The sequence below is a fragment of the Lepisosteus oculatus genome, chromosome 9, assembly GCF_040954835.1.
Source record: "Lepisosteus oculatus isolate fLepOcu1 chromosome 9, fLepOcu1.hap2, whole genome shotgun sequence".
In the NCBI taxonomy this organism is placed as follows: Eukaryota; Metazoa; Chordata; class Actinopteri; order Semionotiformes; family Lepisosteidae; genus Lepisosteus; species Lepisosteus oculatus.
The window spans coordinates 17886292-17907670 of NC_090704.1; the positions used below are offsets into that span (position 1 = coordinate 17886292).

Below are 21379 nucleotides of genomic sequence, written 5' to 3' on the forward strand. Positions count from 1 at the left end.
CCAAATTTTAAAGCAATAAAAAACTGAATATTTTTAGCTCCAAGACTACTCCAACTACATAAGCAACAGAACCAACAACAAAATAATGATTCATAATAATACAATGCAGGCATTATGGCAAGGTTAGGTAACATATTGCATAACCAAGAGTGAAAATTGAGGGCTTCAAGTCTTGAATGTCTAGGGATCATTGATTGCTTTTACTCAGAGCTCTCTGTATTGACAAGAAGAATCACTGTTAGCACTGCTACAAACTCTACTGCATATTCACAAGGCATTATTTTGTTTATTTTTTATTTAAGGAGGCATGATCCATTGAGAGTTGGCTTTCTCATAAAGTGGAAACCTTACAAAGATAGATTATGGTGTTCTGGGTGTTGAAATGCATGTGTATTCAATGGGGTCAACCACTAGTAAGAAACAGAAACTTTAGGTAAACCACACTTTATTGGTACTTTTGGACAAGGCCAAGACAGAGGGATAGCATCCTTGCTCTTAACAAAAATCCTCAGATCTTTCAAAACATAGAACAAGATCCTGTCCTGTTATTTATCCAGTCTTCAGGGACAATGTGTGGATATGAGTCTTTGTTTTTTGTGAAGGAGTGAGGGGTACAGAAATTGATAAGAAACTTTGAAAAGATGACAACCTGTTCATTTTTGTAATTTCACATTCACAAGACCTCTATTCCACATTTTCTATAGTAGGTCATTTCTTGTTAATCCCACTATAGAATTTCTGAGACTTACAATCCTTTGAAATCATACCAAAACAAACACAGAAAACAAACAAATGGCGTCCTAAAAAAACAAATCAATAAAGATCCTTTTTCTAAATAGGCCTCACGCTGCAGAGAGAGTAATAGTGCAGCGCTAAACACTAAAAGATATATATAGCCAAGTGAACTAGCAGAGCCAAATGGCCTCATCTAGGCTGACAATCTAGTCTGAAACGTTTCTTGTTTTTTTGAGTCGTTTATAGCCACTTGATTAGAGGACTGAGTCAACACAGAAATACAAGGTGTTATAACTGTACTTTTAACTGAGAAGAGGGAGCTGTTCATTTCTGGGTGGCATTCAGGGATTCTGTAAATTGTGCTTTTGCTGCAAAGACCCTAGGGTGCTTCTGCTCATTCTCTGGGTGTGGTGGCATGGGCAGAGGCTGGGCTCTGGGCTGGCGCTGGCTCTGGGCAGTCTCCAAGATGCTTCCACCGTGGGAGGGGCTGTCTGCTTTCTCTCTCACACTCTCCAGCAGCACCTGCATGCTCTTCCTGAACACAGTGCGGGGGTCTCTGGTGGGCAAAGTGGGGCAGTCACACCTCTCCCTCAGTTCTAGTGCCTGGAGGTTAACAACACAAAACCCCAAGTCATCAAATGTTATCAACAGACTAACTTCACATCTTTTCTTACCATAAACAATATACAATATTTAGTAATAGGTTTATTCCATGCTGAAAAAAAGAAGAAAGAGAACACAACGTTTCGGCCGTGGAGCCTTCTTCAGGTGTGAGCACACCTGAAGAAGGCTCCACCCTCACACCTGAAGAAGGCTCCACGGCCGAAACGTTGTGTTCTCTTTCTTCTTTTTTTCAGCATGGAATAAACCTATTACTTGTTCCTTTGCAGCCTACGCATGCTGACGCAGCTACCCACCTGAACTACAATATTTAGGATGTGTGGCATATCAATAACCTTTTAGTATTGCTTGTTTTACACTTTGTATGTTTCTTTTTTGGTATGTTAAGCCCTATAGTTCAGGTTATACAATTGGACCACTACAACATTCCTTGATTTAAATTCTACACTTTTAATTAGATATTTCTGTTCACCATTTGTATTGCTTCCCTACACTTTCCATATAACAAAAATATGTCAAAATAAGCAATTAAGTCTTTATCCCATCTTATATTTATACTGTATGTTTGTGCTACAGTACCTACATGTTACACCCTGCACTTACCTGCATTAAACTATAAATGCATAAATATAAAACTATGCTTAAAATATGTGTAGGGCTGGGAAAATGTGTTCACTTTCTTTCCTCTATATGACTCATTAACTTGAATTCCTGTCTCTCTCCAACAATTTTCCAATACAACAAATAATATGTTCTTCATCTTAATGTCAAATTAGAAGCTGTTTGATTTCCAAATAGGCCATTGCATTTGTTGTTTCTGTAGAATTCCTTTCAGCATTGACCCCCCCTGTCTGCTGCTTAAAAATGCAAAGTGTAAAAAAAAATCTATTCTTGAAGGTAAACTGTTGCTAATAGTAAGGCTGTGGTCATTAAACCCCTTATAACCTTTTAGTTTCTATTTAGAGAAAGCACATCACAATCATTGAGAAAACACACAACTTGTCACGCAACGTTCCCTTTTCCTGTCACTAATTAGTCCTCAGACAATGTTTACAATGGCTGTGGTACAGTTCATTTATCCTATAGCAGCAGTATAGACTTGAGTATGAGCACTTCAGTTTCTTTGTACTTTGTGTGCCATGCAACAGAGGTGCACGTGACCTCCTCAAATGCTGGCAGCAGACATTCAGCATGTCAGGCTTATCCACATGCTGGACTAATCTAATTAAAAGAATGGACATTTACTTTAAATGTACAGAGCTGGGAAAAGATAAATGAGTTTAACCTTTGTCCAACTGAAGACATCAACAGCTATCAAAAGTGCTGAGGTTTCCAAAGCCTTTAATTTTTTCCCTAACAGCAAGTAAGCTTTCAGTTGCAATAAACGAACATCTCAAATACACATCAAATGAGGATCTATAAATAATGTATGTCACACACAGTACTCAAACAAGGTAAATCGCACTTTGTTATTTTATTGTATTTATCTATTCTGTGCAATAGGGAAATACAAACACATCATTCATTTTTAAAAATATTTTTTCTTGGAATTTCACTCAGCCCCCAGTTTTATGAGCCTAATTACAGTACACTGCAAACAAACATCATGAAACTAGTTCAGGTGGGTAGCTGCGTCAGCATGCGTAGGCTGCAAAGGAAAAAGTAATAGGTTTATTCCATGCTGAAAAAAAAGAAAGAAAACACAACGTTTCAGCCGTGGAGCCTTCCTCAGGTATTGTTGTACCACAATGCCTTAAGGAAACGTATATTATTAAGTATAACATAGCTCTTTTAAAAGCCAGAGACAGTATGATTTGCAATCATTTAGCATTTCTTTTACAACAAGCTTTATTTCCATATTCTTGTTGTAAGTGCAAGACATTTGTTTGGCACATCTAATCAAAGTTACTCAGTCTTGTGTACTACATTATGTTATGTGTTCAGTAAAATGTTAAAATAAATAAAATTGAGGATTGTGAATTTCTCCATTTTCTTTCTGTCTTTTGACAGAAAAATGCTCAGTTCTTTTTCTATGATTAATCAGCATTGCTGGAAGGTAAATCCTACATCTGTATCTGATTGTATCTAATCTGGGGGGGGGTGTCACCATGCTCACTATTCCATTTAACGCTACAGAAACTGGGATGAGCTCTGAACCAATGAGCCACTATGGCCCTAGTTTGGACTTTACCTTTTTTTTTTTTATTAATGAAAATGTCTTTTTTTTTACATTTAAACCAAAATCCGGGCCAATAGTATTGTGTTGAAAGAGGAAAAGGAATATGTTGCTTAGTTAAATGACAGATTGATAGTGTTGCTGCTTTGCCTGGCATGCATTTCCAGTCCCACTGCTGACAGGAGCCAGCAGGACCCACTGATAGGTATCACACTTGGGACTGATTGCTGCCTACCTGTGGGACAAGGCGGTCAAGCTGGGTGGCACGGTTCCTGTGGGACGGGTGGGTGGAGAGCCATTCGGGCATGCTGGGCTCCCCCTCCAGCCGATCCAAGATCTCCATCTGCTGCCAGAACACTGGCCCAGCCCGAACATCTGCACATGCCTGAGAGACAGGACAGCACTGTTTTAATGCACCTCCTCCAGTTAAGCATTGTTGTTAGTAACAGAATAAGCTCTATTACAGATGTGGTTTTCTATTTATATAAGCTGAACCACAGAGATCAAGGTACTGCTGACTATTACTTTCAGTGCTCTTTCCTCCTACATTTTCCTATCATGCTGAAAATCAAAGGATATCAGTCCTCAGCACTATAAAAGCTCCCACTGGAAAAAAAAATGCCTGCAAAAATATAATAGCGGCTAAGGAAATACAGAACAGTTTAAGAGCATGTGTTTGAGTATGTTTCAAAAACTGGATGCGTAATGCAGTGATATATTTTCTCACTCTTGAAATGGCTACAATGACACACACCATTCCCTTTACCTAACACGCCATCTAGTGTCTGTTGAGCACAAAATATTTCATAGAGAATATCCCAAACAATCCAGAAAAACACTTTGCATTTATGACTATCTGATCTTGTTTAATGTTTTATCTATTAGTGTGCACTGTTTTACTATAGAGAGTGCAGGGTTAGCTCAGCTAACTAGATCATTAAATGTGTTTTCACACAAACTGCTATAATACTGTTATAATACTGCAATCATACATTCTACATCTGGTTTTCTGGCTTTACTTAATTGGCACTCATGCATTAGTTCTTTTTTCTGGCACTGAGATCATTGTATGTTGGGGAATGAACTAAGCAGTCTGAATTCACATTGGAATGACTCTCTATTTCAGGGCTGGCAGCCCTGCCTCTTCCACTCTATTGGATTGAACAGGGTTTCTTTAACTAGTTCTTAATTATGCAACATATCTTCAGAACAAAGTTCAATTATGTAATTAAAGTACTTGACTGAATCCCTGCAGTGTCAGCCTGGAAAAGCCAATGATGCCTATTCCAACACAAAATCAAGAGACTTAGTTTGAACCGGAACAGAGGACCTCTGTAAAAGGGAACTGTGGCCTTTCTCTGTTCAGTGGAGCACAGAGCTTACTATGCCCCTGTACAGTCTGTATAGTCTGTTTGAGACTGACATTTGCTTCCATACAGGAATTATGAGAGCAACCAGACAAGCTCCTGGTCTAAAACAGGGACATCACAAGATTAACACCGATACCAGAATCCAATAACATTAGTGGAAGTATGGGAACATTCAGTACAAAAAACAAAAAAAGACACTTCCTTATAGACAGAATCCTGGAGGAACAAGACGGTGTCCCTAGCCATGACACTGAAACTGTTCCCATGGGATCTTAAAGAAATGGTTTGATGGATGTCTTTGATCATTCACCTACCAAAAATCCAAGACACAAAATGGCCTCTCATTTGTAACCTTTATTATGACATGTGCAGGAAAGGGATGATGTACCTTAGCAGCCAGCTGAAGTCCTACTTTGTCAGCTTCTGCCTCCAACTTCCTGCTGTAGGGCCGCTCAAACATGAACTGCAGGGAGAGAGATAAGGGACAGCATGAGGGGGGGAGAACAGTAAATACTGCTAGCTACGTGAATGACCCAGTGTCTATAACATTTATATTCTTATTCTACTCCTTGGAGACACTGGAAGCTTTCATTTGTTTGCGAGCTGTTTTTGCATATCAAAGATTTTCTTGGTTAGCGGAGGCAACACAGAATAATCAATAAACCAAAAACATATACATGATTACTGACATAGTTCAAGTAGGTAGCTGCGTCAGCATGCGTAGGCTGCAAAGGAACAAGTAAAGGTTTATTCCATGCTGAAAGAGAAAAAAAGAAACAACATTTCGGCTGTGGAGCACAGCTGAAATGTTGTGTTTTTCTTCTCTTTTCAGCATGGAATAAACCTTTACTTGTTCCTTTGATGACTGACACGCTGTCTTCAATGTGAGACACCTGATCTTATCAATGGGATATAGGCGTTATTAAAAATAATCGGCAACGGCACACACTTTTTCTACAGAAGATTCAATATAACTTATATGAGCTGTTACATTTATATATCAGAAGTGTTAGTGTTTGGTAATGTTTTGTAGAAAGATTGTACTGTACTAAGGTTGCCTCCTTGTTGGCATAAAATACAGTTACAGTGAAAGAATTATGGAATGACACAATTGCTTCACTGGGGGGAGGTCTTTTTCGATCACCCGTCGTTTAGATAGTTACAGCCCATGAAAGAAAACAAAGAAATAAAAATAAACCGTAATTACAGTAGGACAGAAGCTTTTTTAGAACAAAGGAGCAGGGACCTCAAGGCTTCTCTGTGGCTCACAGCGGTTGCTATCTGAGCTGCATCTTGATTTTCCACGCTGAAGGCCATTCTCATTATAAAAAACAGAACACCCACTGCTTGGAAATTTTTTCACAGTGTTTAATGTTCACCACCTTAGAGAATGTGGAGCTGAGTCACAAGCTGCATAAATAAATGGGGTCTGTAAAGTGAAGTGAAATTAAGCAGGAAAACTACGATTGAAACAGCAATACCTTGAGACAAGTTTAAAGACGTAACCAGCAAATTAAACTGTCTTACACACACAGACCAACACCATCCCCTTGAAAGCTGGAAACACTGTTGCTGCTGAAATGATGTTGCTATGAATTTTCCTTGAACACAGCATTCTGGTCAGAGCCAAGGACAGATTCCATTTCTCACAGCAGAGTAGAACCAGAATGGCACACAGTCTGCCTTGACACAGTATGACCTTTAATTGAAATATAATACATCCACAGGTTGACTATATAATACAGACAGGTTGACTATATAAGAATAAAACACAAAAAATAAATCAAATATGGGAAAAGAAATGCAAAAAAAATATTGAAAGAACATATGGTACTGGAAATACAAATAAGCTTTCCAACACTATGTAACTATGTAATATCTTTTCAGCAGGAATTCTCTGACATAGAGATAATCATCTCCCCCCTCTCTGTGTTCACAGTTATGTCCCCTTTTCATCTATTTTGCCCCCCTTTAGCACACTAGGGGATGACCAATTTAAATGTCAATTCAACATCTGAAGCTCGCTTCTTCAGTTGCAGCCTCCCAACTTCATCCAAAATTAAAGTCACTGTAGCATCTGGGGGAGCTACAGTAGTGGGCAGAGTTCATCCAAATCTTGAAGTTCTGCTACTTGTTTAGTTTAGATAATCTACTACCTCGGTATGGGGCCTTTGAGGTGAGGGGGTGAGGGAGAGGATACAGTATATACAGCCTGACTGAGCTGAGGTGACAGCGTCTGTCTCCGCCTCAAGCTCCTGAAGTTGCTGCTCAATGAGGAGGCAGGTGGATGATGAAGTGATAAAAGGAGCAGATGATTCATCTTGAGGCAGGGCACGCACTAAGCCTGACAGCGAACTAGCACAAGATAGATTGGTGGGGTGCTGATTAAATGGCAGAGAAGATTGAGTGAACACTGAGACACCAAGGTGGAAGAGCCATCCTAAAAGTCAGCTAGCAGTCTAAACACCTATGGACAAGTAGTAGGGCCAGACTTCTGTATTTTTAACTGATAGGAACTATTGCAGGTGGCACAGTGCTACAAGGTGATATAAAATTAAAATAACAGAGATAAAAATCATTTGTCTTCAGTGGGTGAGGTCTCCAGAACTCCAGAGTTTCACTGCAGGGGTGTTCTGTTCTATATTTTTATTGTCTTACCTGGACTAATTTGCCTTGAATCCACTGTCCCAAGACAGCCAGGCTATCCCGAGGACAAATGGCCCAGACTGCTGTGAGGAGGATGACTGAGAGGAAATCCACAATATGAGACATGCTGGCCTGTTCTGCCTTCAGACAAAAACAGAGCATGAGAGAGGAAAAGAAGGGAGGCAGCAGGTCCTTCCATACAGTTTCTCACTCCCTTTACACTTACAGAACGTCTGTGACGTCTAGATCAGACAATATATTCAGAAGATAATGAAATTAAAAACAAAATGTTACAAACAAGTGCAGACCATTCATCACAACATGCTTGTGCAGTTGTAGTGTACAAGACAGGAGTGTTTAACTTACAGTATAAGTCCCTTTCAATCATATGATACAGTTGCAAGAAAAAGTTTGTGAACCCTTTGGAATTACCTTGATTTCTGCATTAATTACTCAAATGTGGTCTGATCTTCTGCTAAGTCACAATAATAGACAAACACAATGTGCGTTAACTAATAATACACAAACAATTATACTTCTTCTTGTCAGTACTAAACACATTGTTTAAACATTCACAGTCTAGGTTGGAAAAAGTGTGTGAAGGCTAATGACTTCTCCAAAAGCTAATTGGAGTCAGGTGTTCCAATCATTGAGATGAGATTGGAGGTGTGGGTTGGAGGTGCTCTGCCCTATTAAAAAGACACACAAAGGTTGGTTACTGACAGAGTCTGCTCTTCTCAAGGAAGAGCTGTTCATGTGAACCATGCCCTGATCAAAAGAAATATCAGAGGACCTTTGAAGTAGAATTGTTGAGATGCATAAAGATGGAAAAGGCTACAAAACATTTCTAAAGGCCTAGGTGTTCATCAATCCACAGTAAGACAAATTGTCTACAAATGGAGGAAATTCAGTACTGTTGCTATTCTCCCTAGGAGTGGGCATCCTGCAAAGATCACAGCAAGAGCGCAGCGTGCAATGCTGAAGGAAGTGAAAAAGAACCTTAGGGTAAAAGCAAAGGACCAGCAGAAATCTCTTGAACTTGTCAAAGTCTTTGTTTATGTGTCCACTATAAGAAAAACACTGAACAAGAATGATGTTAATTGAAGGACACCACGGAGAAAACCACTGCTCTCCAGAAAAAAACATTGCTGTATGTCTCAAGTTTGTAAAAGACCACCTGGATGTTCCACAATGTTATGTGGACGGATGAGACAAAAGTTGAACTCTTTGGCAGAAATGCACAACACTGTTTGTAGGAAAAAAAGCACTGCACACCAACACCAAAACCTCATCCCAACCGTGAAGCATGGTGGAGAGAGCATCATGGCTTGAAGCTGCTTTGCTGCCTAAGGGCCTAGACGGCTTGCTATCATAGAGTGAACTATGAATTCAAAATTGTATCAATAAATTTTACAGGAGAATGTCAGGGTAGCGGTCCATCACCTGAGGTTTAATAGAAGTTGGGTGATGCAACACGGCAATGACCCGAAACACAGGAGTAAATCAACAACAGAATGGGTTAACAGAAGAAAATTTGTGTTCTGGAATAGTTCCAGACCTCAACCCAATTGAGATGCTGTGGCATGACCTGCAGAGAGTTGTTCACGTAAATAATCCCAGAAATATCAATGAACTGAAACAGTTTTGTAAGGAGGAATGGTCTAAAAATGCAATCCGCAGCTACAGGAATCTTATGTTTGAGGTTATAGCTGCTAAAGGAGGTTCTACCAGTTACTAAATACAAGGGTTAACATACTTTTTCCAGCCTGGACTGTGAATGTTTAAACTATGTGTTCAATATTGACAAGAAGAAGTACCATTGTTTTTGTGTTATTAGTTTAAGCAGATTGTGTTTGTCTATTATTGTGACTTAGTTGAATATCAGACCACATTTTTATGAGTAATTAATGCAGAAATCCAGGTAATTCCAAAGGGTTCACTAACCTTTTCTTGCAACTGCATTTTGTTTAACACCTGGTGGTGCTTAATTGGTTCAGTGAACCACTGAAAACAACTAAGAGCACAGATGAAACAAGCAGAGTATTTTTCAGCCTTCACGGAGTGAATCTAACCAGCATGGCTGTGGCTCATGTAATTACCCACTCAAAAGTGCAAAACCATGATAAAACATAATCACTAATTTATAAATAATCATCCATTGTGCCCAAACTTTTAACTTCTTGTTAATTTAATTTGGGCATTTAAACAAAACCATTCCCACTCTCATTTACAATACACACAATAAAAGCCCTTTCTTCTAAAACTGAGATATACATAAAACTTCCTGTGCAGTACCATGATGCATTGCATAATACATAACAATCACCCTTTCAGTCAGTACCGAGATGTACAGCACAATAAAACTGACTTATTAAATACTGAGTGTGAAGTAGTTTACAGACACAGATCACATCATCAAGCTGTCATTTAATAGAGGGACACACAAAGCACCAAACAATCTCTCAAATTCATATCATGCATAGAAATATATATCAGATTGAATTCTTTTTAGTTAATATACAGTAGAAAAGTATAGAATGAACTGCACAGTTCATACTATGGAGTGTGCAGGTGGAGGGGAGTCCCCATTACCTGTAAAGCGCTATGAGTGGAGTGTCCAGAAAAGCGCTATATAAGTGTAAACAATTATTATTATTATTATTATTATTATTATTATTATTATTATTACTATATAGACACAACTGGAACTCCACAACCCTTTCATTCAATCACAGAAACACAAACATTATCAGCATCGTAGTACATTTGATATCCTGGAAAAGGATTTAGAAACATAAACAGTTATGAATATAGTATTGTAACACTGAATAACCCCCTCACATAATAAAAATATATCTTACTCCTTAGATCTGAGTTTCATTTGTTTATACATCTTATTCTGTTCCTATCCTTTAATTCATTTTAACTGAATGTGAATGATGTACAAATATGCTAAGTGTTTCTCAAAATATCACAAGCAACACGTCTTATGAAAGCAGAAACATTTGTGTTGCTGCACATGACATCAGCCATTTGACCAAATTCCAGTGTAGACTCTCTTTATAGGCCAGGATATGAGGTTAATGTCCACATATGACCAACAAGTAGCAAACATAATACAAAATAACCATACTACATACATAATTATTATATAAATAAGCATGTATTAAGATGAACACATAGGATACATAGGGTGGGGGACCACTCATTAAAATAAAGTCTGGGCAAAATGTCACACAACATGACATCTGTCATGTAAAGATCCAGACCACACTTCGGGTGTTTGTATCAGTGGGATTAAAATTGCAAGCAATCATTAAAAAATAACTTTTATTTCTGCATGTAAAACAGCAGGATTCTTTATTAAATTTCAGATTATGTGTTTATAACAGACCTTTTTCACTGAAGGTCTGTACATATAGGTGGGGATACCTGAGAAACAACTGTCCATAGTTTCGCTATGAGTCGATACAGACTCGACGGCACTCAACCACCACTTGAGACACAGCCACTCCTGTTTCTTGAAGAACCAGCTGAGATTTTTAGGACAAATGAACCCCATATACTGTATCTACTATATCTACATATATCAGCAGCCACATAACCCTGAAACTCACAACTGGCAACCCACTGAAGCTAAGCAGATGTGAGCCTGGTCAGTACCTGGATGGGAAACCTCCTGGGAAAAATAAGGTTTGCTTTTGGTAGACCAGCAGGGGTCGCTCCTGGGAAAAACTAAGGTTGCTGCTGGAAGTGGTGTTAGTGGGACCAGCAGGGGGCGCTCACCCTGCGGTCCATGTGGGTCCTAATGCGCCAGTATAGTGATAGGGACACTATACTGTAAAAAGGCACTGTCCTACGGATGAGACATAAAACCGAGGTCCTGACTCTCTGTGATAATTAAAAATGCCAGGGTGCTTCTAAAAAAAGAGTAGGGGTATAAACCCAGCATCCTGGCCAAATTTCCCATTTGGCCCTTACCAATCATGGCTTCCTAATAATCCCCATCTATGAATCGGCTTCATTACTCTGTTCTCCTCCCCACTGAGAGCTGGTGTATGAGGAATGTTCTGGTGCACTTTAGCTGCCATTGCGTCATCCAGGTGGATGCTGCACATTGGTGGTGGTAGAGGGAAGTCCCCATGGATTGGAGTGTCCAGAAAAGTGCTATATAAGTGTAAGAAATTCTTATTATTATTACTACTCATTAAGGCATATATTATATATCTATATATGACAGTCTTCCTTGTATTATGCAACAATGAAGTGAGCTGAGGAAGCACTTTGGATCATGTATCTAAACATCATTAGACCCCTTAGATACTGGCTTAAAACTTACTTAAATTACATTATGCAACACTAATATTTAAACACCAGAAATGATACAAGCACTAAGATGGGGGATGCAGACCTTAAAATGATGCAAATTCCCTCTGAAATCAAATCACAGACAGTGAAGGCACAAGTAACACAAGGGGTTTGAAAACTAACTGATAAGTTAAAATGTAAATTACCTTACTCATAAGGGTCACTGGCTTTTTAAACAGGCCCTACAAGTGATCCCAGGGGAGTAACAGTATATGAAGATCAGCCTTTTTTTGCTCACTAAATCTTAGAAACACACTGGCAAACCATATGTGAGCATGCATAGACCACACAGATACACACCCACATGGTTAGTCAAGCAGCACAATGAACTTGACTGGTTGTACTTACAGAGTGTCCGATGATTGCGTGTGCCATTTCATGCCCAAGAATGAATGTCAGCTGATGAATGTCAGCAACAGCCTCCAGCATTCCGGTGAAGATAAAGACCCGTCCGTTCTGTCAAAAGCCAGAGCATGCTGTGGTGTGTCAGAACATTCAGCTGCCACATTTAGTTTTTGCTGTACCATAACCAATTGCATTTCTGCATGGCCTTAGGACTTTACATCGTGTTTTTTCATAGTCTGTAAATAAATGTAGTCCGCACTCATCTGTTTTGAAAATGTAAAACAAGATGAAAATGGTAAAAAATAAAATATGACTCTTGTGGAGCTACTACAATTTTTGGAGGAAGATGTTTTCTGCATTTCAGTTCTTTTTTAACTTGTCAACTTTATGTTGCATCAGAACATGGGTTCGGCACTCACTGTTCTGCAAAAAAGCAGATGTTTTTGAGACATTTTCACCACAGACAAAGCATCAGCAGGAAAAAGTCACTGTTACGTTTTTTCATCTGCAATTGGAAATTGAACAAAAATGTAAAAAAACAATTGCAATTCTGTATTCTTATCATCCACCACAGCCACTGATATCTCCTGCCACAGTAAGACATGCCCATGAATGGGATCTGTGAACCTGCCTTATTTCAATTTCACTCTGACTTACCGGAAGAACAAAGGCATTGACTGTGGGGTCTTCCACCACTTGGACAGTCCAGGGGAGAGCAGACATCTCAGGAAGGTCCCGGTTTCTCTGCACCAAGTGACTGACAACAGTCTCCACCACCTTATGCCGTGGATCATCTCGGGACACCAGAGTATCCTTGAATTCCTCCATGTACTGTTAATAAAATTTGGGAACTGAGTGTACTAAGCTAGGGTCAACTTACTGACCAAGTTTTACCACTTTTACACACAGATCTAAGCAGCCATTTTCCTCGACTCCTCCTATAGCTTCCAAAAAGCTCATATATTGTATCTTTAAAAGTGTTAGCTGTATATAATTAGTCACTATATATAATATATAATTTTTAACTAAAGCAATATAGCGATTAGAATTTAAAATACAAATGAAAAACTGTTGATGCAGACACTATTAGGACCTTGTTTTCATCTCAGCTAAAGACACCGCAAGTTAAATTTCCTTTTACTTTTCTGCTTTAAGTGTTCCTTGAGTTCAAGGGTGTTGTACAAAACAACTTTACCCATTCATGCCAATTGCATTGTTAAGGGAAAGTGTACTCTTATTTAATACATTGAAGATCAAATATTTGTTTGATCAAAACAAGGACTTGAAATGCGATTTTCCAATATCAAGGGTTCAGGTTTCAAACTAACACAACCTCCAGTCAATCCTGAATGTGTTCATTGTTAAAACAAGATCCTTCATAAAGTAGTTTAAGTATTACTTGACACTTCAATAAACATTTCATTATTTCTAATGACAACTTGTCAAAGGTCACTTTAGCTAATTGCATTAATAAAGTAAAGTCTTGGATGTGTGAAAATGTTTTTTCACTCAACTGTGATAAAAGTGACATTCTGTTGTTTGGAGGCAACAGTGTGGATAGGACTGCTATAACCTCAGCACTCAACTCTGAGGGTTTAAAATTTTGCCTTAAAGATTTGGCATGTAACTTAGGCATCATCTTAGAAACAACGCTCTCATTTAACTCTCATGTTAATGCAATATTGAAGGTGTGCTTCCTACAGTTAAGAAACATTGCAAACCTAAGGTATTATCTTTCCACTCAAGACACAGAGAAACTAATAAATGCTCTGGTATACAGCAGATTAGATTACTGTAATGCTCTACTATCAGGGAGCGCCTATCGCACCTTCAACACCTTACAGTGAATTATTACAGCTAGAATTATTACCAGAAGTAGAAAGTATGACCACATAACACCTATACTTATCTCTCTCCATTGGCTTCCTGTTAGGTAGACTTCAAAATTATTTTACTTACTTATAAGGCTTTCAGAGGTCAGACACCTGTCTATTTAATGGAGCTGACTAATGTATACAATCCAAGTTGCCCACTTAGATCACAGAATGCAGGTCTTCTTCTTATTCCACATATTAATAAAAAAACAGTTGGCGGTAAAGCCTTTAGCTACAGGTCCCCTAATTTATGGAATAGTCTGCCAGCCTACATATGGGATGCGGAGTCAATCTCAGGATATAGATCCTGATTGAAAACATATTACTTCAGCCTAGCCTACTCACACCTTACATCATAGCTCATTGCTGCTGGTCCTGCTGTACATGCCATTTTGTGTCTCGGTGTTCGCCTTCCAGGTAGATACATCTGTTCTGACCAAACTATCCTATTCTCCTCCCCACATGTCCAGATGGTGTCCAGCTCGGGCACCATCTGAGTTGGATGCTGCATCACTGCCATGGATCCAAAAGGGACATTGCGAATACAGCTATCGTTTAGGTTCCTCTCCTCCATTGTCTTCTGGCTTTTAGTCTTTCTGTATTGTAATGTCATGTCTTGTCACACAGCTTTTTTAAGTGCCTTGTGGCAACCTTGTTGTGAAAGGTGCTATATAAAAATACACTGAATTAATTTGAATAATACTACATTTACATTTATTCTCATTGACTACATTTATATGCAGTTATTAAAATAAACAGAATATGTTTGTTTGGACTTGGAATGGAAAGGGTTCATTTACATGAATGAAGGATTTGCTACCCAAGTATCTTCCGTACCTAAATGATGCTTATTTTTTAAATGGAATACTTCATACCAACGTGTATCACACAGTAAAATATTTTAATAGCTTCTATTTTGGTTATGAAAAATAAAAATGTTTCCCCAGAGACATTTTTAAGCTTAATTGCATGAACAGTGCACTACTTACAGCACATCAGCAGCAACAATTAGCAGTGCTTCATGTACAACACTGCCTCATCTGAACCACAGGTTTGCAGAAGAAAATGCTAATGTTCTGGCTTACTTCATGTTCAATTTGCCACCTCTGTCTTTCCATTTGCTAATGTTTTTGTGTGACCGGTATATTCAGATGACCAAAAGTATCAGTATAGGGGTATTCTTAATAAGGTGATAAAAAAAATCAGCTTTACTCAAAAATCACTTAGTATCCCAGTAGTAACCTGGGATTAATATGGGAATAACATATTTGAGTTACTGCTATCCAGTTTACTTTGACAGGTTCTCAGAATTTAAATGATAATGCTCACTCATTCTGGGGATATAAATGAATAATGGAACATATTATCTGTGTACAACTCTAAAGTAAAAAAAAGACAAGAAAAAGTAATAACCTGTGTGATCAAGTCTCCAGGAGTAGGAATGGGAAACAAAACCAGTGAATCCAAAATTATGTTCTGAAGACCCCTGGAGTCCTTATACACTCTCAAGTGAGGTCCCCAAAAAAGTCTTAAAGTAATTCACCCCCAGAAATCCTAATAAAAGAGTCTGGAATACATTTACTGAGAATCTTTTACCCCCCAGTACTGCTGTCAACATTTTACTGAAGTGGCCTATTTAATTCCCCCCAAGCCAGCCCATTCCCCTCTCACCCCCTCAGCAGTCAGCTCAGCCAGTTCAATAAACTTGTCTCTGTTGAAGACCAGGAGCCGCATCCGACTGGTGATGGGCGACTCGTCCAGGTGCGTGAGGAGGAAGAGTGCCAGAACTGCCACGAGCGCTGCTATGCCTGCCGCAGCATGCCAGCGCTTCCTCCACAGGGCCTGGCGCAACATCTCCTGCCGGTTCTGGGGTAGCCCGGCCCACCACTTTCGGATACTCCTGTGGACAACCCCAAAGGCACAGGTCTGCATTGCCACAAGTGCATGGTGACTGACATTACAAGCAACCAAGAGCTCAGAGATAGTGTGTCAACTGGCCAGAAGATATTTTAATTTTAAAGCTTCACCCTCAAAGAAATAAATGCAATCTAAAAAAAAATTAAATCCACCAGCCACTTCATGGGGTTGTCACAAACTCCATGACAAAGAATAACACTTGTCCAAGTCCTTAAGTTATTAAATGCAACCTCACTTAAAATGGAATTTCTCATTCATAAAAGGACCATTCCGACAGCCATAGCCTACAGAGAAACCTGGCTCTTCCTTAGTCTTTATCTACTGCTATTTTGTTTTAATGAGAGATGTTAACACATTGTTAGGAGACACATGCTTCACTGTCCTTATACAGTATAGTCCCTTAGACAGGTGTGTTGCACTATGGACTTCAAGTCTTTGCAATGCAAAAACATATTTTTAATTAATAAACCTGACTGACCTGATGGAAACTGTGACAGACATACAGTATGACTCATACATGCCTTCAGGTCAATTCATTCTAGATTTTGCTTCCATTAACAAAACAACGTAATTCTATTATATACAGTGGGTATAGAAAGTCACCAACCCCTTTCAAAATGTTCACCTTTTGTTGCCCAAAAAGCCCAAAAAGAAGACAAATTAAATCAGACTTTTTCCAGTTTTATTTACAAACTGTACCTTCCAACATCCAAGTGAAAAAAGAAAGCAAAATTTCTAAACAAAAAAAATAAACAAGTAGAATAACTGGGTTGGATAAGAGAACACCCTCCTGAGTTAATACTTGATGGAAGCACCTTTTACTTGAATTACAGCCGTGAGTCTGTTTGGATACATCTCTACCAACTTTGTACAACCAGAGGGAGGAATATTTGCCCATTCCTCCTTACAGAATTGTTCAAGCTCAGTCAAACTGCGTGGCGACTGTTGATGGACTGGCCTTTTCACGGCATTCCAAAGATTTTCGATTGGATTTAGTTTGGGGCTCTGACTAGGCCACTTACCTTCCTGTATTTCAGCCACTGTATGGTTAGTTTGGTGGTGTGCTTTGTGTCACTGACATGTTGAAATGTGAACCATCTTCCCATTTTCAACTTCCTGGCTGAGGGCTGCAGGTTTTCTTCAAGACTTTGCCTGTATTCTGCACCATCATCTTCCCTTCTCTCCTGACAAGTGCCCCAGTCCCAGCTGAAGAGAAATACCCCCACAACAGGATGCTGCACCACCTTGCTTTACTGTAGGAATGGTGTTCTTCGGATGGTAAGATGTATTGGGTTTTCACCAGATGTATGGTTTTGCATTCTGGCTAAAAAGTTTGATTTTAGTCTCATCTGACCACAGCACTTTTTGCCACTTGGCCACAGAATCTTTAAGGTGCTTTTTAGCAAAACATAAACAAGACTTGATGTGGCTTTTTTTAAGGAGTCGCATTTTTCTTGCCACCCTCCCATACAGGCATCTCTAATCAGTCTCCTTCTTGCTCAGTCATCCAGTTTGGATGAACGGCTTGATCTAGGCAAGGTCGGGGTGGTGCCATACGCCTTCCACTTCTTAATGATGGCCTTCAGCTGCTTTTATTCTGAACTAATCACCACAATTGATCAATTGATTAGTTTGTTGTGTGATGTGTAAGGTGATTGGTTAAACATGAGCAAGTTTACAAATGCAATTGTAAGGGGGGTGTTCACTTATCCAAATAAGGTATTTTACTGTTGTAATACTAATTAATTTTATTTTCACTTGGCTAATGTGGGTTACTGTGTGTAAATAAAAATGGAACAAGCCTAACTTAATTTGTTTTTAATTTCAGAGTGTCATACAACAAAAGGTACACATTTTGAATGGAGGTGGTGACTTTCTATACAGACTGTACTTTCACTTTGTGGCTCACTGGATTTGACACTCCCCCATATTGGGATGCTGCCTGCATCGTATCAATAAAAGACAGAAGGCGTGTAATAACTTCTGTACCCCATCTGTTTAGAATTTGCCTTCTGTTATGAAGATGTAAATCCCTCAAAGACACACCATGATTTTCAGTAATGAAGCCGAATAGTGTAAACTGAAAAACATGAAAACAGGCAGAAATTCCCAGTTTATCTCTATACTCTGCAAATGTCCTAAGAAAGATGAAGCTAATAAACTTATATAAATCATGTGTATTTTTCCTGTTAACAGCATTGTTATGTAATTGTTTGTTTGGGCAAAAACATAATATGACGGTATGATCTCATACTAACTGTACATGTGACTTTGCATACTGTTGAAACACTGTGTAGAAACATTGAAACACCTTGTTACCTGCCCAGTATGATAGCCAAAAGCTTCTGAAGCGGTTTGATGATCATCCATACGAGCGGAACAGGCAGGGCTCTGTATGACGCTGAGGTGTGGAACTGCTGACAGCAAGGCAGGCCGACCTGCAGGGTGATACTGCAAACTGATGGGATGCATGTGTACAGGGTTCTCTGATGGCCAGCACTGACACTGAGAAGTCTGGGTTTGATGCTTTTGCAGAGAGCCAAGCGAATTGCACACAGCGTCCCCAGGTCCTCACTGCCTGCTAATCCTGTCTGTACCTGCAGCCACGGCTGCAAATTATTGTCTCTGAAAATATCTGCACGTCTGCCTTGGACGGACAGGGAGAGAGTGCATTTCTTCTGTTTGGAAAGACATGTTCTATATCCCTTCTGCCAATTGTTTCTACAAGCCAGTAGATAGCAGAGTCTTTTACTTCTTAAAAGTCTGATGCAGAAAAAAGCCATCTTCTGCTTCACAGGCACACTGACATCTCGAAACCTGCAAGTAAAAAGAGGACAAAATGTAGTGGATTGCTGGCAACAGCCTCATGAGAACAGGAGAAGAAAAACTGTAGAACACTCACAAGAAGTGAAAGCTCAAAAAAGCTAACAATAAGCCTTTGTGCTATAAAATGCTAGTTTGAGTGAGTATATGACTTAGAGCATAAGTTTACTAATAAATTAATACAGGCATGCGAGGTTCAAAATATTTCATGTAAGAAACATTCTAAAGATTTATCAGCATACAAAAACAACCAGAGCTTAGCATAACATATTAAACTAGGTCATCTACGGATCTACACTATCTTTTCACATTAAGGGTGTAATCCAAGGTATAATGCATGTACATAAAGATCTATATAACAGTATTGATGTGCCTCAGAAATGTTCTTAGCTAATTGACAACGAATAGACAGAGAGAACACATACAGATGTTGTACAGTATTAAAAATCAAAAGACTGAAAGATGAAAACAGACGTTGTTTAGCGCTTTGTTTATGCTAAACAAGAGCTGATCGACGACAATAGGGATCCTAATACCTTATCTGGACCAAAACAGTGTTTGTTCACTAATATGACCTTTTTTGTCAAATATCATAAAAAGTATAATTTATGTTTTCCTGTTCGATTTCGGGACGATCAAGGGTTTGTTACGTTCTTCTTAGTGTGTTTTTTTTTACTTTATTTAGTTTTTCATTCTATATCATACATTTGAAAAAATCAAACCTTTGAATGCGCTTATATAAATGGAGGTAATTATACATGTTAAGATGATTAGAACGTACAAGTAATTTCAATGTCAACTCACCTTAACAGTTTAATTACTTTCTCAAGTACTACCAGGAGAGTGTGCAAGACCTGACCGACAGATGAGGTCGTTACTCGAGTTGATCTTATACCTCTCGTTTAATCTTTTCTGTAGGATACACCGATTTATTATCATTGTGCAAAAATATATTCACTTTCCCGAACAATTTTTTCTTTAATCATGTTGGCATGTTGTATTTCTTTCTAGGATGTTCACAGTACTTCCGGCTCCTACACTAGTTCAGGGAGATAAATCAGAGAACTTGTGTAACACAGAACTCTGTCCCCCCTGCTGGACTTTGTAACACAGATGTTATAGACACAGACGCACAGATTTAATATATCGTATTACCTTATTAAAATGCGTACATTTAAGTAACATTTTAGGTATTAGAAATAAAAAAAAACACTGTTTAAAGTTCGCAACAAATAGCCTTATCTGTCACGCAGGATACATGACTCAAGTAAACCACCTATGTCACAGACATAACTAGGGCTCTGTATTTAAAATATTTCGGCACTAAAATTCATTTTAGTTTTTTAGAATTTTAAAATTCACAAATGATAGGAAATGTTTCCGTGTCTAGTGCACATGCTGCACTGCAGGCTGAATACATCTTCATTATGCAATACAGCAAGTACAATACCAGTAGCAGGTGAGAAAGACTGAGGAATACTAGGACCTGGTGGTTTTCGTGGTAGTGTTCGGAAAAAGATGGAAGTACATCTTCCCTTGTATGTTTTCTTTCAGTTTTCCTCTTGGTGTGTCCAGCGGTTATATGAAACTTTTTTTTTTCATATTAAAAAAGGCAGACGAACAAAGAATTGGACGTGTGATTTAGAAAATAATATTTTGTTCCAGGAATACATCATGGTCTCCATAATGTACATAGCATGAGGCCAATAGCACATCGAGCACAGAGTGAGCATTGAAGTGTTTTGATTTTTAAAGAGTTTGATGCTTCTCAAAATGTAAATAGTGATGTAATGTTATTGAAACAGTATTATAAATGAAAAGAGAGTAATACATGTTAAAAGTTTATATTTATATATATATATTAAAGCTTATTCAATATTTAAAATAACAGTTCCATCGACAGCTACTTTCTGTTTTGTGCTGCAAGAGAAGCAATGTGCTTTTTTTCTTTGGTGGAGATACTGCTATATGTATTCCAGAAACACAATGCACAACTCCTTTACATATGGAAAAGCAACATAAATTTACATAAGCTAACGTCAGTATCATGGGCACATTTGTCTAAGTTACTTTTCAAATCATTCAGTATTTATACTTGTTTAGGGTTTTGTAGGTAACATAGTATGTGTTGTCCAGCTTGAAATTGTTAACAAAACAATTATTATTCTACATACAGTACCTGCCATCAAATGTCCATCAAAGCCTCAATTCACTGTTCAAAAGGACTTGGCTTCACTGCAGATGAGTCCGTCCGAGGTGTTGCTCCAATACGGTAGCAATAAGCCATTGTTCTCTTTGTAATAATTGCTTACACTTATGAAGTGCTTTTCTGGACATTCCGCTCAAAGCACTTTACAGGTATTAGGGACTCCACTCCATCACCAACAATGTGCAGCATCCACCTGGATGATGCGACAACAGCCATAGTGCGCCAGAACACTCACCTCACATCAACTATTAGTGGGGAGGAGAACATAGTTCATAGATGGGGATTATTAGGAGGC

The 21379-nt window shown here is 38.7% G+C and overlaps 1 protein-coding gene across 2 annotated transcripts; it reads right to left on the reverse strand.

The window, feature by feature from the left end:
• Window positions 1–428: 428 nt before the first annotated feature.
• Window positions 429–19948, reverse strand: oma1 (OMA1 zinc metallopeptidase). 2 transcript variants are annotated; one of them, XM_015355840.2, is made up of 9 exons: window positions 19680–19948; window positions 18372–18869; window positions 15807–16035; window positions 12919–13092; window positions 12265–12372; window positions 7561–7689; window positions 5291–5365; window positions 3768–3917; window positions 429–1338 (listed from the first exon to the last, which is right to left on the reverse strand). In XM_015355840.2, exons 2-9 carry the CDS (start codon window positions 18833–18835, stop codon window positions 1060–1062), a joined length of 1608 nt encoding a protein of 535 aa, XP_015211326.1. In that variant the 5' UTR covers window positions 18836–18869; window positions 19680–19948; the 3' UTR covers window positions 429–1059. The 2 variants fall into 2 exon arrangements, with proteins under 2 accessions (XP_015211326.1, XP_015211327.1); XM_015355841.2 differs by lacking the exon at window positions 7561–7689.
• Between the last annotated feature and the right edge of the window lie 1431 nt (window positions 19949–21379).